This window comes from Eptatretus burgeri, chromosome 2 (assembly GCF_056783735.1).
Source record: "Eptatretus burgeri isolate ZD-2024b chromosome 2, Ebu_testis_v1, whole genome shotgun sequence".
Taxonomy (NCBI): domain Eukaryota; kingdom Metazoa; phylum Chordata; class Myxini; order Myxiniformes; family Myxinidae; genus Eptatretus; species Eptatretus burgeri.
In genome coordinates, this window is record NC_140962.1 from 44,052,265 (window position 1) to 44,077,264 (window position 25,000).

General features: G+C 41.9%; 2 protein-coding genes across 13 annotated transcripts in view; one reads left to right on the forward strand and one right to left on the reverse strand.

The window, feature by feature from the left end:
• The window catches only part of LOC147031932 (uncharacterized), a 174,867-nt gene that overhangs the window by 148,543 nt on the left and 1,324 nt on the right, over positions 1 to 25,000 (forward strand). For 10 of the 12 annotated variants that reach the window (XR_015054977.1, XR_015054975.1, XR_015054978.1 and 7 more), the window contains one exon: positions 7,088 to 9,955. The exons of the other annotated variants lie outside the window; for them this stretch is intronic. Coding sequence is in view for 4 of the 10 variants with exons in the window: in XM_085869171.1 (XP_085725297.1) it covers positions 7,088 to 7,253 (166 nt within the window). In the remaining 6 variants the exon portion in view is untranslated. Of the gene's footprint in view, positions 1 to 7,087; positions 9,956 to 25,000 lie in introns of those variants that run through there. 12 annotated transcript variants of the gene reach the window in all.
• LOC147031935 (protein patched homolog 1-like) overlaps positions 1 to 25,000 on the reverse strand; it is a gene marked incomplete in the record, with an annotated part of 209,891 nt that overhangs the window by 61,530 nt on the left and 123,361 nt on the right. The window contains 3 exon segments of the mRNA XM_085869166.1: positions 12,890 to 13,027; positions 17,279 to 17,559; positions 24,337 to 24,517. Of these exon segments, the coding sequence (XP_085725292.1) occupies positions 12,890 to 13,027; positions 17,279 to 17,559; positions 24,337 to 24,517 (600 nt within the window).

Genomic DNA, 25,000 nt, shown 5'->3' on the forward strand with positions numbered 1-25,000 from the left:
TCCCAGATTAAGGTATTAATCATAAAGGATCACCACATTAAGTTTGCTGAAATATTCATAAAACTTAGAATTATTTAAGGCAGCATGTACACCATCATCCACAAATTCTTAGGCTCTTACAATGTCTGAGCAAGATAGAGCCTCTAAAAGCTCAGCACTTACAATTGACATCAATGGCTTCTCAAACTCTTCAACACAGATGTAGCTGACTGTATCGCTAATCTGACAACTGGTGAAGAAACATGCCTTCACCACTGGGATCCTGAAACCGAAATGGAATTCAAGCAATGGAAGCACAGGGGATGATCACCACCCAACAAATGCCGGCAAGATCATGGCCTTAGTTCTCGAGCATACCAATGGAATCCTGTTGATTAACTATGTGTCTGACAAAACTACAATCACTGGGGAATATTACACGAGCCTCATGGAAAAATTCTGGAAGGTGATCAAGGACATATGCCTACAGACGTTAGTCAAAGGTGTGCTCTTCCTTCACAACAAAATGCCTGTGTACAAGGCCCGTGTCTCACAGATTGTCATTCATGACTGTGGCTTCGAGCAGCTGGCATCTTGGATGATTGTGAGTATGTTCTTGCTGGAACATTTGCATGTCTGTTGTGGAGTCACAGTGGGATAGCAAATAATTTGTTATTTAACAGTGCAACGTCTTGATTATATCAACAACACAAACGTCAGTGTCTGTGTGTGTGAGTGTGAGTGTGAGTGTGAGTGTGAGTGTGAGTGTGAGTGTGAGTGTGAGTGTGAGTATGAGTGTGAGTGTGAGTGTGAGAGAGAGAGAGAGAGAGAGAGAGAGAGAGAGAGAGAGAGAGAGAGAGAGAGAGAGAGAGAGAGAGAGAGAGAGAGAGAGAGAGAGAGAGAGAGAGAGAGAGAGAGAGAGAGAGAGAGAGAGAGAGAGAGAGAGAGAGAGAGAGAGAGAGAGAGATATTAAGAGATTTCTAACCCCTTCTGGGAAATTTTGACCCATCTATAGTATTTACGAATAATTTATGGAGGGAGGGGCTTTTACAAATGTTGTTGGACTGAGTGTATAAACAGTAAAGCCGAGGGGAACAGCAGAGAAGAACAGCCAGTTACCATTCATTTCCTTTTCTTTCTTTATACAGTGCCATGCCATGATGTTCATGCATCGCTGGTGATTTATCTTTTAAATAAAGCAAAGTTTGGACAGTGTTGACGTGCCATTTGGATATCGATTGATCAAAAAAACCTTGGGTTTTGTGAAATTTAAAGCCTGCAATTTGTCTGTTGAATCAGATCGAGGTTGATGGAAGAACAGATGTGGCCAAGAGGTCTTGGAGAGGATTGGAGGGCTGAGGGAGACGAGGGAGTTAGACCGAGCGGAGGAGGCAGGAAAAAAACACACAACAAAAACAGAGATCACCGACTTGTCTTCGATGCAGAACATTCATCGTTGTACAGCACCATCACTGGAGATGCCAATAGTTTTTAAATGTTTCGATACCACAGAATTCAGCAATATAGGTGATGCTGTAGCCACAGCCCATAACGGAGAGCAGTACTCCAATGAGCTACGGACAAAAGCCTTGCAGACTGTGAGTATTTCTAGTTTATTAAGCAATGACTTGGAAAGATGGGGGATACCCAGTCTGCAGCTGGCTATGGAAGCAAGCTTTTTAATGTGGTCGGACCAAGAGAGATTATGGCTGATGGTGATGTCAGGCAGTTCAAAGGACTGAACTTCTTCAAGTGGTTGACCATGGAAATCGTTGGATTGGTTTAATGATCCTTCCAGAGTGACAGGGTGAGACTTGCCAGGATTGAAAGCCATGTTCCATTTCTCAGAGTAGCATCTAATCAATTCCAGATCGGTAGAGATTGATGCAGCTGCTGTCTGCCTGTTGGTGGGATGGTTTACCGTACGACATAGCATGGAATCATTAGCAAAAAGGAGGAGAGGGTTTTACAGAGTATTGGAGATATAGGCCCCCAGACATTTGTAGGCCACCTATTTTAAAAAAAATAAAAAAAATAAAAACAGTTGCTCTGGGACTGCTTGCCAATAATGCAAAATTAGAGCATTGACTTCATGAAAGCAACATATTTGACATGTCCTTCCAAATTTGTCATCTCTTTGTTATACTTTCAAAGTAATCCGAAGAACACATTACATATTATCATTACATTACAATTGAACAAAATATAATCTAACATGGAAAGTTGGATTTTAAAGCAGGCATTTTGAAGTCATTTTTAAGATACGCCTTTCCATAGATATACCAGAGTACTCAAGGAAGAGTTTGATTTCTCTACATTTATCCTTCTAATAGGCATTGAAAGCACGAAACGGTTGATCTAGCCCATCGACGTTATGCAACCACGTCTCCTTATCTGGTATCCCATCTTCAGAGCCTCTTGACGAAGTTTTCCCCCACTTGGACAGAGGAGGCAGGAATGCCATTTTTCTCACAAACAGATCTATTTTGACACCAACATATCGAATGAGAATGTTGATGCTGTTACTTGTATGGGGGCAGAAACTATTCCTGTAACATCGAAGATTCACTTGAGTGCTGACAAAGTTGATGATGATTATTATAACTTAAATATTCCATCATACTATCGAAACTCACTGACTGCTTCTGGAAAGCCACCTGGCAAGCTCGAGCTCAATGTAAATATTGTTGCCTTGCTTCTTTGAAAAACTTCCTGGCTGGACCAAAAAAAAGGTTTTAAAAAATGGCACAAGAGTACTACTGGAAGCCTTTTAAACCAGGATGATTGAATTTAATGTCCATACAGGCAGCAGCAAATGTATAACTGTCTTCCTCCTGAGGATGCCATTCCTTTTACGGGATTCGAAGTTTCCAATTCCATTGGTGAGAAAAGTGTTTCCTCTGAGACCTTCCTTTGCCATGACAATAAACAAGTCAAGTGGACAAACAGATATGGTTGATTTATATTTCACACAACTTGTGTTCACCCATGGTAAACTCTATATCCCTTAGCCATATAAGACACAGAACTGCAATTTTTGTTAGTTTTTGATAGTGAAGATAGTACAACTAGATTGATATCAAATATTGTACATAATATCCCATTCTGTTCGTCATTTATTTATATTTGTCCTTAGTTTGCAGAGCAAAATACTCACAAAGTTTCTTCTGCTTCCTTCAGATTAAATGTTTGGTGCCATTTCTTCCAAAAGTACTATATTGTCAAATCAGCTTTCTTGTTATGATATAAATGCAATTTGGCTTAGATAAGCATAACCACGAAAAGCATGTGCCAAAACTAAACTGTGATTTATATAAATAGTCCACAAATCTATAATAACTAGTGCGTGCCAGTATGTGCATGGCCGTACATGCAAAAAAAAAAAAAAAAAAAAACTTTCAAACCGCATGCCCGTATGTGCGTGGCCATACATGCATGGCTGTACGTGCAAAAAACAAACAAACAAAAAAAACATTCAAACCGCGTGCCAGAAACAACAACCACACAGGCCGTTCCTTCGCTCTTGCATGCCCGTATGTGCGTGGCTGTACATGCAAAAAAACCAAAAAACTTTCAAACAACTACACAGGCCGTTCCTTCGCTCTCGCGTGCCCGTATGTGCGTAGCCGTACATGCAAAAAAAAACTTTCAAACAACCACACAGGCCGTTCATTCGCTCTCGTAAATGACTGGATTGGGGCATTGTGTTTATCTATAAATGCGCATAAGAAATCGAGAAATTATTAGAATACGGTAAGTCATCACTATCTGGAAGTCTGTACGTTGTAACCCGTAATGGGGAACGCGGCTGAGGATCTCTTCCCAAACGGCCATGCCCACACAGCAACGTGTCCTGTTATTGGTCTGGTAAATAAATGGCGCCCTTTCCCCATCGGCCACGCCTACGCAGAAACGTGTCCTGTCATTGGTAACTAAATGGCGCCCTTTCCCCATCGGCCATGCCTATGCAGCAACGTGTCCTGTCATTGGTTTGGTAAATAAATGGCCATAACTTGGGAACCGCTTGTCCGATTAATATCAATCCTTGAAAAGGCACATGGTCAGGTCCCCAGCAATATACCTGGCAAGTTTCAATTAGATCGGACCAGTGGTTGTCGAGAAACAGCGGTCACAGACACACACAAAGACACACAGAGATTGCTGGAATTATAGATAGACTAGTACGTGCCCGTAAAAAATAAATAAATAAATAAATAAACATTCAAACCGCGAGCAGCAAACAATAACCACACAGGCCGTTTCTTCGCTCTCGTGTGCCCGGACGTGCGTGGCCCAGAAGTTCGCATATTATTCGCAGTTACGATTATTCGCAATTTAGTTTTAATACCCAATTATTCAATTTGCGCCAAAGTATTTTACCTTTTCGCAATGTCGTGGCAAAGAAAAACAAAAAGAGAAGAGAAGAGAGAGAAAAAAAAAATGTACTTCCTCATTCGGAGCATACCAGCACTCTGATGTTACTGAAATTTATGCACCGTCTAATATGAAAACGATCATAACTTGGGGCATTGTGTTTATCTATAAATGCGCATAAGAAATCGAGAAATTATTAGAATACACGAAGTCATCACTATCCGGAAGTCCGTACGTTGTAACCCGTAATGGCGAACGCGGCTTAGCTTCCCTTCCCCATCGGCCATGCCCACGCAACAACGTGTCTTGTCATTGGTTTGGTAAATAAATGGCCATAACTTGGGAAGTACTTGTCCGATTAATATCAAACCTTGAAAAGGCACATACTCAGGTCCCCAGCAATATACCTGGCAAGTTTCAATCAGATCGGACCAGTGGTTGTCGAGAAACAGCGGTCACACACACACACACACACACACACACACACACACACACACACACACACACACACACACACACACACACACACACACACACACACACACACATTGCTGGAATTATAGATAGATAAATGACAATGTGCATCAGTCAGTGTGCGTGTCTCTTCCATAACTCCAAAATCATGAAACCTAGCAGCCCAAAACTTTGCATGCATACGAAAGGAACTCCAAGGGAGTGCATGAATGAAAACTGGGTACTTGGGTAAAGTTAAACACCCCCCTTTTGAAGATAATGGCTTACCTTCATGAAAGCCTTATCCTTGGTCAGCCCAACTTCACCTCGCAGGGGTCTTAGCCACCATTTTGATTTGGCCGACGAAAAATGCCTCACCTCGGAACAGGTCATAACGGTTTCTGTACAATGGAGCTTCATACCTACGAATCGCTGTGTATGTCGCTGATCATTGGTCGATGATCTTCATTTCTATAAATCGCTGTATACATCACTAATCGCTTACCAAGCTCGCTGTTCTTTATAAACTTGTGTTTGTAAGCCATGGCGATAGTCACAAGCGGTGTAATTGACTGTTTTTATTGTTTTATCACGGTGGACGTCGTTTTGAAAATAAAATTACAAATTGACATTCAAGACAATGTTAAGGTCATAAGGTAAACAAAGTATTCTTCAACCGTTCCGTTGGAGTGCTTGCTTGAGTGCTTAAGCGATATGAGCGATATACAAGCTGCTTGGTTTTGTTGAAGCAGACATCTTTTTAAAATGGTAGTTCGATGATCAATCTGCTTACTCAATTCATACCAACTGTAGTCAATTACTATTACACCTGTTTTCCTGAATTTTTGCACCTGTCGATTACTGTTTCAATTAGTGACATGTATTCATTTCTCTGTTACTCATCTATTGGAACCTATAATTAATCAAATGTATTTTATTGGAACTTGTATCTTCTCTTGCTTTGCTAAACGCCTAATGCCAACTTTCTTAGCCTTTCCATGCACCCAATGTTCTTTCCTGCTGCTGCTTTTGTCCCCTGTCTTCCCTCCCTTTTCCTCTTCTCTCTCTCTGTTAGATTTCTAATTGAGGTACCTGCCATCTCTTGACAGGAATTCTAAAGATATATATATATATATATATATATATATATATATATATATATATATATATATATATATATATATATATATATATATATATATATTGTGAACAGCCTGAATCTGTCCAGAATTGTTTTGCTTACAGTTGTGCCCTTGCCTTGCTTTTCTCATGTGAAAACTAGCCCAGTCAAGGTCAGATATGGGTCATTATGACCCAACTCCCCTCCTCCTCTTCTTGTTCTCTGTTCTTCTCCTCGGCCCCCTTAACTTTTCCCCCACCTTCCGTTGGACATTATATATAGATGATTTCTGTAACTCCGATTTAGCGGAGACCAGTGTATGTTTTACATCGATGCTCCTTCGCTCCGTGATATTACGCCCAATAAATATTCTCTGATTGAATTGTACTTTGCCTTGAGTGGACATTGAATATTAAGAGCTACATTGAGTAATAAGAGTTACCTTGAATATTAAGAGTTCCACAACAGTTTGAACCATCTGTTTTTAAAATTCCCTCTGTATGACGGACCCTATATGACGGACTCACACCCCACCCTTCCTCTCCCTCATCCCACCCCTTCCGCTCACTTATCCTACCCCTCCTACCCCACCCCCACTCTCTCCCTCCTCCCACCTCCTATCACCCCTACCTACGGACTCCCACCCCACCACTTCCTCTCCCTCCTCTCATACCTTGCCCTGCCTCCTCCCAACCAACACCCTCCCTCCAGACTGCCACCCCTTCCCCATGACAGGTAGTGGTTTGTAAGTGATGAATTGGGAGAAAATAACTGTTTAAAATCCCTCGTAAGGCGTATCATGGTAAAAAATGTGAATCTATAAAGTTTGTCATGATTAACCTGAGGAGCTCACAGAGGTAGCATCACAAACAAACAAACGTCTCATTCGCTTTTAATATAGAAGATAACATCGCTCCAAGCTCTTAATGAAATAACATCCTAAATGAAAACAGATCGCACAAAAAGGTGAAACAATTCAAACCCAAGCTCGACAGCTTTGAACAAGTGTGCATACCGCGGGGTCATCCTGCCGTGGTGAGGGGATTCATTGCTTTGTGGCTACTGAAAACATGTTTCAATTTTCGCTTGAACTCGCAGTTCACTTGTCCTGTTGCTTTACTCATTCCAATCCTCCAATTTATTTTGCCTTCCTATCTCCAGGAATGTCCCCACGGAGAAACGAGCCACGGTCACCACGCCCACTGCTCACACCGCGGAAGCCTTCACCTTCTTAATTATATTCGTTGCACTCAATAAAGTTACACTTTGGGAAAAACAGAACAGTTGGAAAAAGTTAAGTTTAATGCTCTGGCAATTTCATATTTAATTAAATAAACCTGTTAATTATCTTCAAAAGGGGTGTTTAAATTTACCCAAACACCCAGTTTTCATTCATGCACTCCCTTGGAGTTCCCTTGGTATGCAAAGCTTTGGGTATGCAAATTTAATGCAAAGTTTTGGGCCTCTAGGTTTCATGGTTTTGAAGTTATGGAGGAGACGCACACAAACTGACATTTATTATTATAGATTATGTGAACCTGTTTCAATTTAGCTTCTACTCGGATGGATTTGTCATGTTAAGGTTTTTAAGCTTTCATTTGCTTACACTTCACTCATGGAAAATGCTACATTATATAACTAGAAGGGCACTCGGTAGAGCGCATACCTCCACCACGTAATGCCTGATCCACGACAACATATCAGGGCCATTACATTTTTGAAATATCATTCTATACAGTACGATATCGTTTTTGGCCCCATCTCTCAATGGTGAAGAATCACTTTAGCAAATAAATCATTCTCGTATCCAGATCCAGATTTGGATCTTCACCAAAATCGAATCAATTCGTCACTGTCACACACTAAACATGTCCACCACCAAGTTTCATACAAATCCGTCCACAACTTATTGAGATATCGTGCTATATATTGGTTTCGCCCTATCTCTCAATGGTGATGAATCACTTTTGAAATTCTAGTCGTCGATCTGGATCCGGATCTTCACCAAAATCTAATCAGTTCATCCTTGTCACACACCGAACCTGTCCACAAAATTTCATCCGGATCTGTCCACAACTTTTTGAGATATCTTGTACACAATCAGACAAACAGACAGAAAGGGGTGAAAACATAACCTCCTTCACCTTCAGTGGCGGAGGTAATTGGTTCACGAGTCAGTAAGTGACCACTATATTTGTTATGGGTGTGTGTCTGTCTGTCTGTCCCGAGCATAGCTCCGTGGGTTTTGATCCGATCTTGATAAAATTTGGGTGCGAGGTTTGTATCATGATCGAGTTGTTTTTTCCAGAGAATGGGCATGCTGCGCCCATTATGGGCGGAGCCACGCCCAAAAAACATGTGTTTTTAGGGGGTAGCCGATTTCAAGTTACATCTTCTCTGAGGGGGTTTGTCGAATCTGGCAGGGGTTTCAGTATTTGATTAGCCCAATGGCACCTGCATAGCCCCACGGAGCTCGATTTTTCATTTTCGTCTCAAGGTAAAGGTCACAAGGTCATGAACTTAGAAAATGTCAAAAAAAATCAATAAATAGGGCATCGCGCTCCTAGGGTTGTCAACTGTTTCGAATGAAAGTTGGTACGCAAGTAGCGCTCTTCGAGTACTACAACTTTCATCATTTACGTTTTTCCCGATTCCCGCCAGTTTGCCCGTGGCGTCCCCTCGAAGGTCAAAAAATAAAAAAGGCGAATCGTGTACATTGCTCGTGAACCATCGCCGTCTCCAGACTTGTCATAATGTAAAATTGCATGGACTACGTTGTATTTAGCTTACCCTTGCTTGTTACTGCCAATGTAGTATTGTTATGAGTACAATGAGGATGTTATTTAAAACATATGATTGACATTTGTTTTATCGTTGGTTGTAGTTATTTTATGACAACACATATAATCTGCACACTTAACAGTGCCCTAAACAAATGCAGGTTTCAACTGTTGCACTTTCTTTCTTGTAAATAAATATGTAATTACATCTGATATACAATTTTGCAACAAATAAATCCAAAGCATTAAATAATACCAAAACAGTCATGTGATATGATTCAATGTGGAGTAAGTAACACGATCTTCAGCAAAGGAATTCGTTTAAGAATTTGAAAAACAAAAATCTGACTTGTGTGCTTCTTAAAGAGCATATTTGAGGGAAGCTGTGCAAGTGGGAGGGAAGGAAAGGAGGTGCTAAAGATGCAAACCTACAGCATGGGGCAGAAGCCGTGAGTGCAAGCAAGCAAGCATTTTCATGGTTCCCGGAGGGAGGCATTAAGTGTTCAATCTTGGTTTTCCACTTTTTGAAGAATAATCTTTTCCATTTTTAAAATTATTTAATCTTTCAATTTTCGATTTCTTCCCAATTTTCAATTACTTAGTTTTTAATTTTTTTTTCAATTATTTGACCACTTAAAGAGCAGGTTGCGGGTCACCAAACATGTTCTGAAAATTTATCAATACGATTATATGTGCATTAAATAGTTCGATGCAAACTATTGTGGTTGTCTAACTATTGGGAAAATTAATGAAATTTAACTCCGAAGTTGTTATTTCTCGAGGCTGTTGAAAAAAAAAACAGCCACGTGCCATATATGGATGGTGACGTCACGTTCTCCAAAACAAAGCGGACGCTCACTCGCTCATTGAAGAAGTGTCCAGTTGAGCGGGCCGTTCTTTCGCTTTTTTGAGCTTGCAACTGTCAATATTATCCTTTTTAGGTCATCTCTACCGAGATGACCTAATAAGGCCGGACCAAATGTTCGTCAGTCCGTCAACAATTTTTCTTTCCGGTCTTGATGAAACTTAGTATGTGGGTAGAGGTCGATGAGTGATACCCAACGACATATTTTTTTCCGGATTCGAGGTCAGGGTCAAGGTCACGGGGTCACGAAATTTGTGAAAGTCGCCATTTTCAAAACCTATCTAGTCTGTCATTTTAGGAGATATCTGGCAACGGTTCATCGATTATGATAGTAAAACACATTATAGAGATGACCGTCATCCCCACACGGGGGTAATTTTTTTTATTTTGAATTGTTGTAGAACAAAGTTATTTGGATATTTGTACATCATGCCTCGTACGTGTGTCGTCATGTTTTGCGAAAATGGCTGGAAAACGGGTAATCGCTCCCACCGATTCCCGAAGGAATCAAACATTCGCCGGCAGTGGATAAGATTTGTACAAACAAAACGGGCGAATTGCCCCCCCAAATAAAACGGGTAAAGAGGATCCTTTGGATAGACTTGTCATTTGTGGTGACCATTTCACAGCCGAGGATTACGAAGGCATAAACACATCTGATCACCACTCTGTGAATATGAGTTGTTGGTTGACAAGTTCTCAGATACTGCTCTGTCACAGAATCAATTGTTGAGTTTAAGTGAGAAAAACCTTGAAATGTATTCTTTAAGAGTACATGGAAAAACACATAAATAAACTTTCTGAAAAACACAAGCATGAAAAAAAATTCTCAACAAATCAACTTATTGTTGATTAAATTACTTTTTTAACAGCATCAGCAAATTGGGCTATTTCATTTCAATTGTAAAAAATTGATCAATTTTCCACTTTTTTTTCTAAACTTGGTAGAATATTTCCCAATGAGGCTAAACATGTTTTGGTATTTATATGCCACAACAGTTTCTTGAAAGTTGGGGTTTGTTCTAACTGTTCACTTTCGCTGGGGTCAAGCTCAGCTGTCAGAAAGACTTCAACGCCAAGGCTACAGTGTATAATATTGTTATGGAAATGGCCCTTAGTAGGCTACTAAATATAGGATTAGCTCAGACCCCCCCATTAAATGCATGTTTAGCGAGGCTGTTCGGTAAAATGGATGTTACATGTGTGTCGGGAGGTGTAGGATGCATGTTTATTGTTCGTACAGTGGTGGTGTGCCGAAGGCTTCTTCTTCCTCCCCTCTCCGGACGATAGGCCCCCGCCCAGTCGGCTGAGGGGGAGAGGCCTGGAGAGGGAGGTGGGGGGAGTTTGTCAGCTTCGTAAAGGGGGAGGAGCCAGTGGCTCGCAGAGAGTGATCGAAGAAGAAACTGTGAGCGCCGAGGTGGCACCGATCGGCTGTACACGGGACAGCTGTGTCTGTTTTTCGTGAGGAACGAGCCGAAAGAAAGGCAGGGAAGGCAACAGAGAAACGACGAGTATCGAGTCGCGGTCTGCTGGATGAGCAGGGGCTTCGAGGTGAGCGAGAAAAGGAAAGGCAGTGGGGAATCGGCCGGGAGAGAAAACTGAACCTGAGGGTCGAGTCTGCCATCGGCCGAGAAAAAAAAGGTGGAACTGAGAAACGACTGGTGGGAGTCGTGATCTGCTGTGTAGGGGACAGCTGTGTCTGTCTGCGATCTGCTTCGTGAAGGAGGCAGGAGAAACGACCAGAGGCTGCCTGCATGTCGAGTGGGCGATAGACTTTTATGAGAAGGTCCTCGACACGTTTGTCGATCCACCTGCCGGAGTCCAAACACCTCAATTTGGCCTTGTCTGGTGAACAGGCCGGGCCTGGACTTGTATGCTGGACCTTGTGGGAAACCAGCAGAGACCCACCGTCAATCTAACGGTCTTGTGCCGTCGACATTGCATGGGGCCAGAACGTGCTGAGGAAGGAGTGTGCACGTGGTGCCTTGAGAAGAAAGAGTACGGCGCCGCCATCTTGCCAGGCGGCGTGTTCGAGCTGGGGGCTCGAATCTGTGGACATCGGCATGTTACGAGCAACATTCGTGCTTTTGACACTTTCCTCTCGTCCATGAAACATCACAGAGTACTCTGTCTTGGCTGCATGCTGTCTGTCTGTCTTGTCTGCACGTTGTTTAAGGCATATCTCGGTCGGGACCCCCTCGAAACCTGTAATCCGTAGTTCCCTAGTTAAGAACGGGTGAAAGATTGTTAATAAAAATATTGTCGTGAAGATTTTGCTTGTGTCGTATTCCCCGATGTTCCCCAATAAATCTGGTCGGTTCGTATGAAGTTGCCGCGATGGATTAATTTGTGTCGCGTCGAGGAACGATCCGTTTGATTGGCATATAAAACCAAAATGGTTACAGACTGGCAGAAAACACTCGGCATTTGACAAAACCAGTCTGTAACCGGGGTTCTATTACCCCAACTGGTAAGGTCCAGGATTACGTTGGTATCGCGATTGAAGACGCATGACCCGAGGCCTGTGCCGAGCCAGCTGGCGTTTTAAACCCTGGAGATGGTCGGAGTGGGTTGAGAATCCCTCCGTCGCTGAATCCTGTACAATATATTTGGGTCCATTATTGATTCATTCTATTTCTGACTCTTCAGTGACGTGAGGGTTAAAATTATTATATCAAGTCACAGACGAATCAAACTTTACATTATTTTATGCATCGAACAAGAAAATGAAAATCTACAAACCAATGTCTGGTGGAGTCTGTCAGTGTGAACTGCTGGGCAGTCAGTCCTGCCACTTGCACACGAAATAGGCCGTTTTCTGGCACTTGCAAGTAGCTCAAATTTATATGGCTCAGGGTCAGAAACTCCATAGTATAAATTCCCATAATCCTCCGACTCGTTCTCGGCAATATCGGAATGAAAACACTCAATCTCATCGCCGCTGAAATCACTCTCTGATTCGCATCTCGCCATTGTTCACACGCTGTTTCCGAATGTTCATGAAGTTTTCGGAGAATGTGACGTCATAGCATCTTCGGTAAATTCCGGTCTGTTTTTCGATCACTGACAAAAGTTTTGACTTAAAAGTTAATTTTAGCATATTTTGAGTTTCAAATGTAAGAAAATAATTGCCCAACGATTATTAATGTGATTACAACCTTCGAATCACGTGAAGTCATCAGCGACCCAAAACCTGCTCTTTAATTATTAACTTTTTCCAATTATTTAATTGTTCTCATTTTCAATTATTTAATTTTTGAACTTAAGCATATCTGAAACAATGTTATCCCATCTGAGTGACCCGTAAGCCAAACTCACCAGTGCGACGTGCAGAGTACATTCGACACCGACACCAACAGAAGCGATGAGGTTCATGACAGGTACCGCACTCAGCTTGATTCCGAGCAAGCCCATCATCCCGAACAGCTCCACCGTCATCATTGCAAGCACAGATACCTGTATATATATATATATATAAATACATTCCTCATCAGTGTGATGGAAACTGTGAGCCATCTCTCTCTCTCTCTCTCTCACACACACACACACACACACACACACACACACACACACACACACACACACACACACACACACACACACACACACACACACACACACACACACACACACACACACACACACACACACACACACACACACACACACACACACACACACACACACACACGTTGATAAAAAAAAAAAATCAAAGGGGTGATAGTAATCTGAATTTCGTGAAAGCCATGACGAAAAAATATGATCCCCACGTTGAGCCTTCCTTAATGGTTCCAGATGACAAGAGCAATGCCTGACAATTTTCCCTGCCATGAACATTATTTCTGGCTGTTTGTCGGCAATCCTTTTAAATGACCATCTGTTTATTACATACGTACATAAATGCAGCAGACTCTTTGATACTCTCTCACCTCATGTAAATACAAAAGAGATAATCATACCAACAAGTACATGCTAAAAGTTACAGTTAATACAATTCAAGTATTAAATAACTACAATAAATAAGGTTATTAGATTAGAATTCATAAGCGGAGATGTGTCTAAGCAGAAATGATACAACGATTACAAAGCATCCTGGAGATTACAAAGCGTCCATCACGGCCTCTACTACCTTGCTCACCATATTCCATCAGCCTAGTGTTATCGTCTCAGCTGATTACGTTTATTGTTTTCCAATATAAAATGTTATTAATTATCAAATGTTATTTAGCAAATGTTATTAATCACGATAAAGAAAATAAAAACAAAATGCAAAGCATTGCGTAAAAACAAAGTCCACGTTGCACTCGTTTTTCATTATCTTGTCCATGCACCTCTGATGCTGACACAATGGGGCTGACACACTGGTGTACCTCCTGGGATTTTGATGACTGCATATCGAGTTATGTGTGCATTCTCTATCCCAAGTTCGTGAACGGAACACCATTGTTATCAGGCATTTTTAGTTCAAGTGCTTGAGTGGATGGAGAAAGGAATGAGTATTTAGAGTGCACTTCCTTCTCCACAGTTTTTTGATGCAAGGATAAGACCGCATGAAGTGGAAATCCTCTAATGTTGCGTATATTAACAATGTTGATAGCAAACCAATCTCTCTACCTTGTTATTTATGGCAATTCCTTGCCTTTCCCCTTCCCTCCACATTTCCAACAACCCCCACTTCCAATGATCCTGATTGACTTAATGAGAATTGTATTTTTGAAAACTACTGTCAATAATAAATCAATGAAGAGGTCTCCACGAGGAATTGCCACAGGAGGAGAGGAGATTGGGACCAGACTGTGCAGAGCGTTGGTGCTGCTTAAGCAGTCTCCTTGGATATTGGGCACAATCCTGGACGGGTCACCACTCCGACACAGAATACCAGCATGCGGGCACTCATTTTGCCAACCTCAGACGGATGACAGGCCGAGTTAACCCCACCTGGTATTAATTCAACAGCTGAGCAGGATTTGAACTCAAGACCCAAAGATCCAAAGCCCACCACCCGAACCATTAAGCAAACACCAGACATATTACCACAGACCATCACCCAAAAGGGAGAAGTGTGCAATGTTCATGAGAACATTAGATAGACATGAGGCTGATAATCTCTTCAAATTCAAAAGACCTCATATTTATGAATGCCCAGTCATTTGGTAGTGGATTCTTGTAACTACATCCCAATCCGATGTACCATACTCTGGGTTACAGAGTGTTGGTTCTGCCGAAGCAGTTCTTGGCCAGGGCTCATGCTGGGTGGTTTGCCATCCCTCACCCAGCAGTAGTTAGGGCAGGGGTTTGGAATTGGTTCAGGGTGGCCAGCGACAAGTCACCTACTCTTCGCGAAGGACACCGTGGGATATTTAACATCCACCAACAACTAGTGCTGGCAGACGGGTCCTCCAATTTCACATCCTTTCAAGAGACAGCACAAACATTGATGAATCACCCAACTTGTGAAACACCAGGATGATGGTTTATAGCTGGGCCGAGATTCAAACCCAAGCTTAGATGGCTTTGAGGTGATTGTGCATACCGCTCGGTCATCCTACCAACCCAAATAAATACATACAGTAAAACTCTTTTAAATCGTGGCCGTTGGGGTCCATAAAATAAAAATCCGCGGTTTAGACGATCCGCGGATCTGTCAATAATATGAAGAAAACTGCGAATAATATTAATAAAATATAATCTTGTACCAACAGACCGCGGATAGGGAGTACAAGCGGAAAACATGCGAGGCACGTTCACCCAACAACACTAACCTTGCCGCCATTGGTCACGTGACCTGATTTTGGCGGCATTGCTCGAGCGGTCTTCAACATTGAATTAAACAAAATATAAGATAATTTATGCCAATAACCACCGACATTATGTTTTATATACATTTTTTTTTAATTCTGGGGAGAGTATTTGAGATTTATGGCCGTATAATTTACGTAGAATTGAATAAAACAGTTCAAGGTCAAGGTCGGTCAGTGCTGCAAAAACGGATTGGGATTCAGTTCAGGAAATGAACCAGTATATTACAAATGTATTAAATTAATTAAATTAAATAAAAAATAAGAAATTAATTAATTAAACCGTGGATTATAGCATGTGTCGGCGGTTAGCGAACATCATGTGTCAATGATTTGACAAGCCATTGTGTGTTTTACACCAACATCCACGCATCCACACTTGTACAACGGTTCAGACCGCGGTTGAGATCAAAGACCCACATTCCACCCAAAAAATACTACTATTTCATGTTTAAATTTTGGGGTCCATGGTGGGCCCGCAGATTAGCCGATTTCGCGGTTAAAAAGGCCGCCAATTAAGAGGGTTTTACTGTAATTATATTTAAATAACATCTAACCTTCGATCAATACAAAGCTGACAATGTCTTCTCGTTATATTGTATTCTTTGTAATTGTATAGTGTGATGTATCTTTCACAATTAAGATATTTCAACGCTGTTACCACCTCTGCATTTTGCACAAGGAAACAAGTTCCTTCACAAGTATTTGTTGCCTTACACAAGGTGGTGTGGAGAAAGAAGATAAACTCATCTAATCCCTTGTCCACGCAAAAGGAACGGTACATTACCCCCACACTTTTCCAACACATCGAAAGGAAATGCACAGCATTTTTCAGACAAGGTGGAAGGGTTAGGTAGTAGAGAGGAAAGGTTTATGGGGTCAGGATTCTACTGAGGGACATGCTTAGGAGAGAGAGCCAGGGACATGCGTATCAAACTTTAAGGGGAAACAACGGAGAAGTAAAAATAATAACAACACATCATGTGAACTCATTAGCAGATCTCACTTTCGCTGTAACAACACCAATGTGAGGTGCTTGGTAATAAAACAACAGTGAAGAAATGGTTTCATATGAACCATGCAGAAGAGACAAAGGTACAAGCTATTAGTTGGTTTTCTTTTCCTCATTCTTAGAAATCCCATGTTTTCACAAACATTACTTTGGTCAGGAGTCAAAAGTTTGGAAGATCAGACGTTTTGGGGCTGCAGAGGCCTGGTATATGTAAAGTGTGAGGTTTGATGAACATGGCGCAGTGGCCATCTGCCTTTTGAAGGGTTCCGGCTTGCTTACTTCTCCTCTCTGTTGTTCATCTGAAAAGCACTCGACAGCTACGAATCTCTGCCTTTCATGTGGTGATTTCCTGCATTTCAACAGAGCCTGGGATATCGGCTCCCGTCTCAATTCCCTTTCCTCACTCTTCTTTCAAGGTAGATGCCTTCCCACTCCCCATCCTTTCCCTTATCTCCCAGAGGTTGTTTCCATTATGTCGAGCCAACTTGGTGGGCTGACTGCTTTCCTCCAATCAACAGTCACGATCGGTTTGAAAAAAAAAAACCTCTCTTGGTTGAAGGAAAATAATCAAAACAGCCAGCTGGTGTAGCGAAGAGAGCCAATTTAATTTACTGTTGCTCTTTAAAGAAGTGACACAAATGACTGAACTGACAGTAGAGCAGTGCAACAAGTCTTGGACACAATAAGCAAGGAAATTTGAATGAACAGTAAAAAAAAAGGAGGGAGAAAGAGAGAAGAGAGGAGGGAGGGTAGGGAACACTGCAACTTGCAAGTCGGTAAGGATGGGGGATGAGGTTAGAGATGGGTACATTTAGTGTACAACGTGACAAGATTATGAAGCCAAGAGGATGAAAGGGGATGAGAACGGTGCAGCAATAACAGTTCAGCATTCCTCACCAAAAGGCCAGCAGTCCAGGGATTGAAGAGAAGTAGGCTGCAGACAAAGAATGTGCATGTGAGGGCCACGCTGAGTGCGAGAAGGAGCCAATGGCGCAGGCCCACATACTGCTCCCAGAAGAGAAACGGTTGTCCTGCAGGGTAGCATGGAACACCGGCTCTGGCTGATGCTTCACAGAGTGCGCGTGCGCTCTCAATGGCACGCAAGTAGTCTGGCGTGTCATGGAGACCTCCCAAGTAGAATGGGAATTGAGCAAACTCAATCCGTTCAGCCGGTTTGACTGCAGGTGAGAAGCAAAGCATGAAGAAACACTTTGCAGAACAAAAATCCAACGATTTTTAAAAACACTTCTGCCCATAAATAAACTTAACGAATAGGTTTTTGGGGAAAAAAAACAGTTCTTGACACCACATGTAGTATGTGGTTTAATACGAGATATCTCAGCAAATAACCTAAAAACTGATGAGGTTTAAGGGTGAAGTTCAAAACACACACACACACACACACACACACACACACACACACACACACACACACACACACACACACACACACACACACACACACACACACACACACACACACACACACACACACACACACACACACACACAAACACACCAGTTTGGTAGAATCAAAGCAGTGCTTGAATGATATAAGTAACAATAATTTATGTATTGGTGAGTAGTTAGTTTTCTATTAGCCACCCAGTAATAAGACTGTTCTGTATGTTCCCACCAGTAAGACACAGAAATGCTTTGCACATTTGCCTGATTGATTTGTTTAGCTCACCAGCTGTTTCCTCAAGTGCACATTACAGCCAAGGTTTGACATTTTCCACAACCTTCCAGCAAAGCAAAATCCTTCACCACTGGCAGCATTCATTTAGATTCATTTAGTGCTCTTTGCTGTGGCTGGCAAGTGAGACAAGCTGTGTGTTCCAGGCCACCTGATGGGCTTCCTTCACCCCCACCTGCCACAAATCCACCACCGATTTCCCCTTCCTTCCACATAAGCTTGCACCACTCGTGAAACATGTTTGCAATTTCAGCAATAAATTTCCATTTGTGTTGAGTATGTTTGGCAGAGAGATATGTTAACATATATATATATATATATATATATATATATATATATATAGATATATATATATATATATATATATATATCTCTCTCTATATATATACACATACTAAGTGCTCAGCTCAGTTGAGAAACTAACTTCCAAAAGGTGACTGCATCCGGCAAGCCACTTGCAGGAGCAGGACAGCTCGAGGGTGCAGCACATGGCAGGCAAAGTATCGTATGAGTTACATGACCTGGGGCGAGCCGATGACATCGAGATGCAAGATCGTAGGGCAAAAGAGCAAGGACTACAGAGGGAAAGTGATGCTGGGGCATTGGGCAGGGCCTAATGAAAACCAAATGGCAATGGCCACAACAAACTATGAGCTCAGCATGCCTATGTCGGTCAGCCTAAGTGCGCCTCTCATGTTGACATGATGATTTTGTGCATTCATACATCATTCCCTGGTCCTCGATGCCCCAATGATCCCTCATCTCTGCAGTGAGAATTTAAAAACAGAACATCTCGAATATGGTAGCATGGAGCCTGGATCAGCTCCAGCAAGTTGCTCAGTAATGAGGTCATGTTCACTATGCCTATTACTATGAGAAATGATGCTGCATGGCTCCTTGCAATGTGCACAACAAGACTGCATTTAAAAGTTCTTGCTGAAAGATTCTGAGCCACAAGCTGACATCAGACACGTGCATCAGGTCATATATATATATATATATATATATATATATATATATATATATATATATATATATATATATATATATATATATATATATATATATATATATATATATATACAGTTCCAAATATATATATATATATATATATATATATATATATATATATATACAGGAACAGTTCCAAATCAACTTGGCCCCAGGTGATTACTACATGTGAAGACATCGTTTTAAAGAGAAGAAAGACCAAAGGATTGTGATTACACAGGTCAAGAACCAAGTTGATTGGCAAGTTGACGGCATGGTGATAGCAAGTCTTGCAAAGAAATCCAAAATGATGTGATGATTCAAATGAGGCGGATGAGGAGAAATAAGATTAGTATTGTAAGGATGATTTTGGGAGGACTGGTAGATGAAAGTAAAGCCATTGAGAGAAAAGGTGAGTCACTCAAATATTGTGTTATTAGTATGCAAGTAAAGACGGTCCACAAGATGAAGAAAAGAGAAGCTGATAGTGTGGCAAGTGGTGAATGAAAAAGAAAACAGAAATAAACAAGAAAAAGAGCAACCAGAGATTGCAGACCGTCGCCAGGACTTCTTTTGTGTGGTGTCTGTGGACTGGTGTTATGTAATTAAGAGACATAATTAGAACGGTCACTTTATAACTGCTGGCACTGATGGCCGGGCACCAAGACATCCCGCTTTGATCAGACACCTGACACTGACCCATGACGTTTTTTCATTATTATTCAATTGAATTTAGAATGGGATCAAAATAAATTCAATTCAGATCCAATGGAAGGCCAAACAGGTAGTCCTGCATTGGAGTTAGCAGAAGAAACCTGAAGAAGCAAAAATAAAAGATTAAGTCATCAGGAGGAACCTGGATAGGATTCATATTTCAGGTGTTACTCCTCCTCCACCCTCAAACTTATTGAGGCAGAGCCAAGTGATATTTATTCAAGAAAAAAAAAAACCCCACATCAAAAAATTAAATAATGTGTCCGATGAAATTGAAATATAAAACATGTATTCCCCATCACTACTACATCATAAGCCTGGTGTTGGCTTTTTTCTCTCTGTCTGTCTCTGTCTCTGTCTCTGTCTCTGTCTCTGTCTCTGTCTCTGTCTCTCTCTCTCTCTCTCTCTCTCTCTCTCTCTCTCTCTCTCTCTCTCTCTCTCTCTCTCTCTCTCTCTCTCTCTCTCTCTCTCTCTCTCTCTCTCTCTCTCTCTCTCTTTCTCTCTCTCTCTCTCTGTCTCTCTCTGTTAGGGTGGTGGCTTGGGATCCCAGGGTCCTGAGTTCAAGCCCTGTCAGCTGCTGAATTAATACCAGGGTGTTGACTCAGCCTGTCATCCTTCCGAGGTCGGTGAAATGAGTACCAGTGACCCGATTTCAGACCAGGTCAATCTACCCTGGATATGCTGCTTCTGCTCTCCCAACAATGGATGGAGGTCCTCAATGCCGGACATGAAATCAGAGCCATATCCCTCGACATAGCACGTGCTTTTGACACCGTCTGGCACCCTCTCCTGCTCACCAAACTCTCTTCCTATGGTATTCAAGGCCATCTCCACTCATGGCTCGCAGACTTCCTCTCCTGTCACAGTCAACGTGTGGCCCTAAATGGAGTTCTTTCATCCCCTCTTCCTGTCCAGGCTGGAGTTCCTCAAGGTAGCGTTCTGGGCCCTGTTCTTTTTCTGGTTTTCATCAATGATCTCTCTGACTCTTTGGAAAATCCTCTTTATCTCTTTGCTGATGACTCCACCCTCTGCCATACCATCTGTCATCCCTGCTGCATGCAGCAGCTTCTTCGCTCACTGTAGATCTGGGTAAAATCACAAACTGGTCCAACACGTGGAACATGTCTTTCAATCCGGACAAATCTCACACTCTCACTATGTCTCTCCGAAAGGACCTTTTAGAACCCCCCCACCCCCATCCACTTTCTCAACAATACTCTGGAAGAAGTCCTTTCTTTCAAGCTTCTGGGTCTCACTATCTGCCATGACCTTTCCTGGGAAAGCCACATTTCAAACCTGGCCTCCAAAGCCAGTCGCCGACTGGGAATCCTCCATCGTGCAAAGTCCTTCCTCGGCCCACCTGAGCTCCTGACCACTTACAAAGCTTTCGTCTGCAGCCTGATGGAGTACTGCTCTCCCCTCTGGGCTGGTGCTCCTGCCTCCCACCTTTCTTGGCTTCACGCTGTGGAAACCAAGGCATTTCGGATCATTGGGATCTCCCACGATGAGGCTGAGTCTTTGGGCCTCTCACTCATTCACCACAGGCTGTTCGGTGGTCTTTCTGTCTTCTACCCTCTCCTCTCCAGTCTTGACCCCCCCCTGCTCTCTAAGCGATTTGTCCCCACCACATTTCCGCAGGGCGCTCAAGGTCCGCCAACAACCCCCTTCTGGAAAAACTACCAAAATCATGAATCAGCGCTCACCTTCACTCTTTCATTCCTCTTTTTCCCCACCTTTGAAATAAACTCCCACACTCTATTCAATCCCATTCTTCCCTCCAGGCCTTCAAAATAGCTTTTCACCACCACCTATCATCCCCCCATCCAAATCCTTGCTTTTCTACCCCTGTTAATCCACCCAAGCCCACCTCCTTCAAATTCCCTGCTTTCCTTCCTGAAAGTCCCTGTAATGTCCATCTTGTATTCCCCACGTTCCTTGCCTCATCCCTCTCCCTTCCTCAGATCTCCTAATGTCTCTGTTCCCCACTGTTTTGTCCTTCCCACTCCCACCCCTCTTGTCTCATGCCCCCCTTGCTGTGCATTGTGTGTTAGCTCTCATACGAGCCCCGACAAGGTATACAAAAAAAGTGTACTGGTAATTGGGGCACTGCATTAGCGGCATAGCCGTGCTCCTAAGCAATGATGCAACCAGCAGTCAAAAAAAGTTGTACATGATCGGTACAAGATCATAATTTTAAAGTTTCACATCAATTGATTAAGCAGTTCCAGAGAAAACATTATTTAATATTTTCTTAAATCAAATATGGCTGCCAAACCATGTGACCTATCAATGATTCCTTAACAACGTTGTACACACATGCCTTGGGGGAACATGTATGTAAAGTTTGCCCTCGATCTGTGTAGCTGTTCTGGAGAAGAAGATTTTTATATACGTTTTAGGGTAAATCCAATATGGCTGCCAAACCATGTGACATATGATGTCATGTGTGTGAACTTTTTGTTCCTCATGGATAGGCAGTCATATATGTAAAGTCTCACCTTGATTTGTTCAGCCATTTCAGAGAAGGAGAATTTTTAAAGTTTTTTTACAAAACAATTTGGCTGCCGAATCACGTGACCAATTATGTAATGAAAATTTTTTTGTGCACCTTTTTATTCCTAGATGACCCCCAAAAATTTTTATACTGATTGGATGTAGTGTTCCACATATGCAATTATGACATCACACAAAAAAATCACATTAATTCCCCATGAGGAATGCTTGCTGTGTGTTAAGTTTCAATTTTTTCCTTGGTGCCATTTCAGACATACAGAGGTCCAAATTTTTCCCATTTTTCCAATATGGCTGCCACACTGTGACCTATGACATCATAATTATCATTAAAATATTCTTCATGAGGAGTCACATGAATGTTGTAAATTTTGTCTCAATCGACAAGCGGTTGCGGAGAAAAATACGAAAGTTCTGTGAGGACAAACAAACAGACAAACAGACCCAAATGCAATACCCTCTCCTTCGGCGAGGGTAAATGGAGAGTTTATGGAGCTCGATACCCTGTGTAGTGTTCAAGTAAATACCTAAATTTTAATAAAATAGTGATTTTAATCCAGAGTTCTGTTCTTGTATATGGTAGCTTTCATTTCTCAGAAGCACAGCTGTGTCCCTCTCCCAGCACACTGGTACTCATTTCACTGATCTCAGAAGGATAACAGGCCGAGTCAACCCCAGCTGGTGTTAATTCAGCAGCCACCAGGGCGTGAACTCGGGACCCTAAGATCCTAAGCCAACACCAGGCTTAATCTGAAGTTTAGCGCTATTGAAGCAATCTTAGACATCAATCACCCTTATACACCACCCTATTTAACATGTCCCAAGTACTGCTAAACTGGAGGTTCTTTGAAATATTTAGGTGACATGTTCTGTACACTCTACAGTGTTCAAGTATATAATTCAATCTATATAAAATAAAGATTGTAATAATAATACAAATAAATTCATTTGGATTTTACCACCGTTTTACCCAATGTCTATTACATCACCCTTTCTTACACAATACATTAGTTCTTCGTGCCTTTTGGTTGCGTCCTTTATAACGTCCTTAAAAACAGTGTTTCCTGTTTGGAATGATTTTCGATTTTGCCAGGCAGGAAGACAGAGAAAAACAATCTCTCACTCCTCTCTATGCATGTGTGACCAGGGTGAACTCATTGCCAAAATACTGTAAAACAGCAAACTTGTCATCCGATTCATGGTCTGATTCATGTTCAATAGATAACATTTGATGAGTTGTTGTTCCTCGATCATAAGCGGACGGACGGAATGACATGAATCAATTTCCAAACCCCACTTTTCACTTCGCGTGTGTGGGGTAACGAGAAGCATCTCAAAATGAAAAGCTGCATCCGCTTTGTATGTGAACTAAACTTGATGAAAACAACAGCTGAAAAAAAGACAAAGTACAATTTATTTATCAGAGTTATTTATATTCTCATAATAAATAAAGGTTTGTTGAAAATTTGATGACAAAAGCTCAAATGGGGGGGGGGGGGGGCTGCATACACACACACTTTTAAAACCCGGTCTACCGCTGTGTGGGGGATGGGCTTTAATATTCAAGTATGTACATACGGATACAATATAAATTGACAGACAAACATGTTATTAAATTGATCATTAAATTAAAAAAAAAACATAATTGCCCTAAAGAGGGAAGGGAGGAATGCCCAAACAAGAAGGGGAGAAAGAATGGGCTTGTGAGATGGGACTGAGGAAAAAACAATGTGAAAAAGTAATGAGGAGTTGATGCACACTGGACATTCACCACAAAGGTCTGCATATGAACAAAGAATTGGCTTAAAAATATGGAGATACAAAGGGATACTTTCAGGATTATGTAAGAAAAAGCGACAAAAAGACGATCAACTTTATTACTTATCAATTATGAAACAAAAACAGAAATGTACAAATTGGCAGTTCAAGTCTTGCGTGTGTGAATATGAATGAATCATGTGAACACATAAAAATTATTATCTATTTACACAACTAACTTGTGGTTAAAGTGAACAGAAAATAATGAGCTTGGTGTAACACTTACTGCGAAGGGCATCGGGGTTGTCTTCATAACCAGCGAAGAACCATTCTGGTGGCTCGGGCCGAAGATTTCCCTGAGATGCTGCATAAGCAACTGGATCATTGCTGGCCCAGGCTGTCAAGTATATGTAGAACCTGTCAGGATCAATGATGCCGTGTTCATCCAGCAGCTGCCTTTTTGTCAGCTGTAAGAAAAGGAAGAGCTGTCTTGTATGGAGGAAAAAAAGAAAGCAATCACAACGACACACTGCCGCTAGAGCCAAAACGAGTTGTTATGAGATTCATGGATCATTATTTAGCCGCTGGCGATGAAAGCTGGGAAATATCCCAGGCCATTAAGTGTGAGCCAAACGGATCTCTGGCTGATGGCTTTTCTGCACCGCGTGCATTCACGAGGGGCAGGCGCCCTCCCAGAATGCAGCACCGCACAGTCACTGGTCGGTCATCTGCCAAAGCTATACTTGACGGGAAATGCCTCGGCGCAAATGAGGGCAGCAGAGATAGAGAAGGGAAGCGACAGAAATATTTTAAAACTAGTTTTTAAATACAGTATTATTAAAATTCTACAAAGATGTATGTGATTATCAAGTTATGAATGGACGCATGTTAGTGTATGCCTGCAGCAACTCACTCGAGCAGAAAAGTTAAAGAATCCTTTTGATATCCCT